Source organism: Anneissia japonica, unplaced genomic scaffold, assembly GCF_011630105.1.
Source record: "Anneissia japonica isolate Jap-2015-1 unplaced genomic scaffold, ASM1163010v1 scaffold1104_len307771_cov217, whole genome shotgun sequence".
NCBI classification, from domain to species: domain Eukaryota; kingdom Metazoa; phylum Echinodermata; class Crinoidea; order Comatulida; family Comatulidae; genus Anneissia; species Anneissia japonica.
Genome location: NW_022755771.1, coordinates 284,048 through 288,137, shown reverse-complemented (window position 1 = coordinate 288,137; position 4,090 = coordinate 284,048). Strand labels below are relative to the sequence as shown.

Sequence of the window (4,090 nt, the reverse complement as noted above, 5' to 3'; positions counted from 1 at the left end):
ATATATAAATATAGTTAGTCAATCAATAGATATATATCTATAAATAAATAATTCAATCAATAATATTATAATAAGGCAAAATGTTGCTAGTCCTAACATGATTGAATATAGAAAGCACACAAGTTATTCAAACGCTACCTTATATAGAAATAATTAAATCCTAAGTTATTCAAACACCTTATATAGAAATAAATAAAACACATAAGTTATTCAAGTAAGGCCTAATATCTGAAATGGGTGGGTATTTACAGTAGGGTCATTCTATGGTGAAGTCCACCGGGGGATAAACCATCCCAACAAATGCGATTTTGTTTGTAGGAGTGCATGGCATTTGTTCCCCTCTCCAAGCATTACCTTAGTGTTCTTTTGAGTCTTGAAGGGTTGAAGTATGCGGGTCATTGAGACCTTAGTGGAGTCAAGTCCGCTACTCCGGGATGCATAGTTCCATTAGGTGGTGCATGTTGGTCATTAGATCCTTAGTGGAGTAGCATCCCTACCTTGTGGTGCATATTTCGTTTAGGGTTGTTCCCCTCTCCAAGCATGACCTTGGTGTTTTTTCAGTCTTGATCACGTCCTATTTCACACTTTTAACATTTTTTGGTTACCAAACATTGGTTTGCTAATTAAATTAATAAATCATAATTATATAAGCCTCGTGAATGAAAATTTTTAGGGACATTATGACCCAAAGTCAATTTACTCACATACCATAATACAAGTCTTTTGATTACATACCGGTACTGCTCTGTTGCTTTTGATTTGATATGTTCGCGCCATTATTGACATACGCAAAATGCAAGAAAAATATATATTACAAGAAATTGAGTTGTAACCGTGACCGCCTACGTGGTAATTACGTTACATGTCGGATCTTCACGTTTGTAATAGAAACTTAGTTAGTTAGGTGGCCGCATAATCAGAAAAAAAATACCTTAAGACTTTGTTTTGATGAAGTTCAGTTCTATGAAACATATACACTATACAAACTAACGAAGGATGTGAACAAGTTAGTGTGTAATTTCGATTACTTGTTTCTTAAGGCTACGATAGCTAAACGAACATCGCTTTTCCAAAAACCAACTAAATCTTTAATTTCTGTCCGTAAACATTCCAAACAAAACAGTTTAAAATAAATAATAAACCCTCCTCTCTTGATAATTTAATTCTGTTATTCTCCCAATGATTATTTTGGAAATTAATTCATTTTATGTCGTATAAAATTAATTGAAAATGATGATAGAAAATTATGCATCACGGACACATCTTGGGGTAGGATCGTTAAAAACAAGGGCGCTGTACATCATAAAGGCTGGTGTTTGATTTCGGTTATGTTTGTTCCCAAAACTAAAGCTAAACAAACATCGCTTTTCCAGAAACCACCTACACAGATATGTTTAATCTTATTGTTGAAAATATTTCATTTTCGATTCGCAATTCATATCCGTACACAAAACGGTGGGTAGTAATCTGTTCTAGAAGATCTAGAGAAACTCAGTGAAAAAAAAATCAATTGTATTGCGTCTTTCAAGATGTTACGGATCTCTCCATAATACCCAAATAGTATACCCCCTCAAAAGGAGAGATAAAACATCTTGATAAACCGGTAAGCGCTGCCTGTTTCTGCAGCATTAATTAACATTAATTCTTTCAATAAAACTTTTCTGAGCTACGTGCTTACAATGGTACGCATAAACAAGCCAAAAAAATACAATAACATTAAACAGAACCTAGCTGTAAACTCAGGAAGTAGTCAAAACTATTAGCAATTGTAAATATTTTTCAGGAAAATCTAGTTTAACATCGTCCCACCAGTTTATATAACATCAGCGCTGGTTCTAGCCGCTCCTCGCCCATTGCTCTGTTAGTAGAACTGACAGATGAGAACTTAAAATGGAGGTCCAGTGTATACATCTGGCTTGGGTGCACTCAACCCATTGTAGCTTCGGAAGAGTGGGGGTTACCCCGATGTTATGGTCTATTTCAGCCCCTGTCGTTATGGAATGATGTGAACATGTAGCTACATGAAGGCCTCTTTGCGGCTGCTAGGTAGTCACGGACCACGCCCAAGCAATTCAGCACAATGACGCTGCAAATTATGGGATATTCTTCCACCTTTTCCTACCTATCTGAGATCTTTATAATTTGCAATATATTTTTTAGACAGATACCCTATACCCGCTCTCTATATTGACGCCATTACAGTGCATACAAATCAGTATAAATCGTATTACTGTATAGGCATCATCCATCTCACTTTTGAGTAATTCTAGCAAAATTGTATAGTTTGTTTTATTCAAATTTAAGTAATAAATACAATACAATAGTTATGATGAAGTAATGTGTAAATAAACATTATTTTTGAGCCAATAGGAACACTCCATCTCGGCTTTTTGTACCGTATATGCTTGAACGCTCCAGTACCCTTTAAAAACGGTTTTACAATGATACGACAAAGCTCTGCTATCAGAACAGCATATACAAAGAATAGGCTGCACGACGATTTAGTTTCCTCCTTTACACAGCGTATATCTAAATTTGATAGACTGTGTTTAAACATAAACACAAGTTATGATTATTCTTATCGTTTTCTGTCATTTGGTGTTGGGTTGCCAATTTTGTGTGCCAGTTGGAGCAGCATGTAGCAGCAATGTATCGAGACATCTCGATGGTGAGATATTGATTGGAGGAATATTTCCCATTCACGAGCGATCTGAGGTGAGTACCTCTTGGACGACAGGGCCGCCGATGGTACATTGTCTTGATTTTTACACTCCTTACTACATGGCGGCAGCTGCCGCTAGATTTGCAGTGATTGAGATAAGAGACAAAAAGTACATTGATTTAGGAGACTTGGAACTTGGCTACTATGAACAAGACTTTTGCAACTCCCCTGTGTCAGCGGTGGAGGCTACATTAAACTTGACAAATAATTCTGAAGTGAAGGCGATCGTATCTGCTGCTTTGTCTAGTAGCATGATACACATCGCCCCGATAGTTGCGCACTACAGTATTGCTACCATTGCATCGTATGCGACCAGTGAATTGCTATCAGACACAAATATCTATAGGACGCTTTTTCGGACAGTTCCTAGCGATCAGTGGCAGTCACTGCTTCTGGCAAACATGTCTGAGTGGTTTAATTGGAAATGGGTTGGTGCAGTCGCCACTGATGATGCGTACGGACGGAGCGGACTCCGGATATTTATAAACGAACTCAAAGATAAGAACATGTGTGTTGCATTTGAAACATATTTACCGGTTAATGACAGTAAAGAACGGGATAAATTTCTAGACCAACTGGCAAAATCAAAAGTCGAGGTTATCTTCTTCTACACTACGGTTGACCTAAATTTACATGATTTCTTCCAGACCGCTGACGACAAGGAAGTCTCACGTGAGTATTCTTAGTTCAATTTATTTTTATCTCATCATGAAAAACAAAACTAATCACATACATAACTGGTATTTGGTATTTATTTCTTGATATACAAAGAAATCGAATATTAAAGTCCTGATACGGCTCAGGCGAGTAGCAAATCCCCTAACCATCTGAACCATTGCCAAGGCCTTAGTGCTCAGCAGCGATAGTGTTCGCAAGGGCCACAGTCCCATTAATCCACAGGGCCTCCAGCTCCGGCGTTACGCCACTAAATATAGCTATTGTACTGTGTGTATAAAATAGAATCATGCATTATTTATACTTGAAATTCATTCAGATTTACTGCACCATACCTTACTAAATTGTAATTATATTTAATAAATATTTACATGATTTAAGTTAAATCAATGTTAAGATTTTCTTTAACCATAATAATTGTAAGTCTTGTACGCATTAAAATAATTTCGTTTTCCGTCAGCCCTCTCGCCAGGGTTAAAGAGTGGCGGAATTTTAGAAAATGTCGTCCACGAAATTTAAAGAGTGGCGTGCCATTTTTAAAGGGAGGATACATACTAAGTGTTAATGTGGACGAAGATTTTAACTCCCCTCTCTCCTAAAAAGCCTCATATCTTAGTTAATAATAATAATTAATAAAAAAAAAATAATAATAATAATTTATTGTTATTGTTATTATTATTATTATTATTATTA

At 36.3% G+C, this 4,090-nt stretch overlaps 1 protein-coding gene across 1 annotated transcript; it reads left to right on the top strand.

Annotated features, from left to right (window-relative positions):
• Positions 1 to 2,471: 2,471 nt before the first annotated feature.
• On the top strand, positions 2,472 to 3,408 carry LOC117123741 (extracellular calcium-sensing receptor-like). The gene has a single exon (XM_033269747.1). The coding sequence runs from the start codon at positions 2,569 to 2,571 to the stop codon at positions 3,406 to 3,408; it is 840 nt and encodes a 279-aa protein (XP_033125638.1). The 5' UTR covers positions 2,472 to 2,568.
• The last annotated feature ends 682 nt before the right edge of the window (positions 3,409 to 4,090 follow it).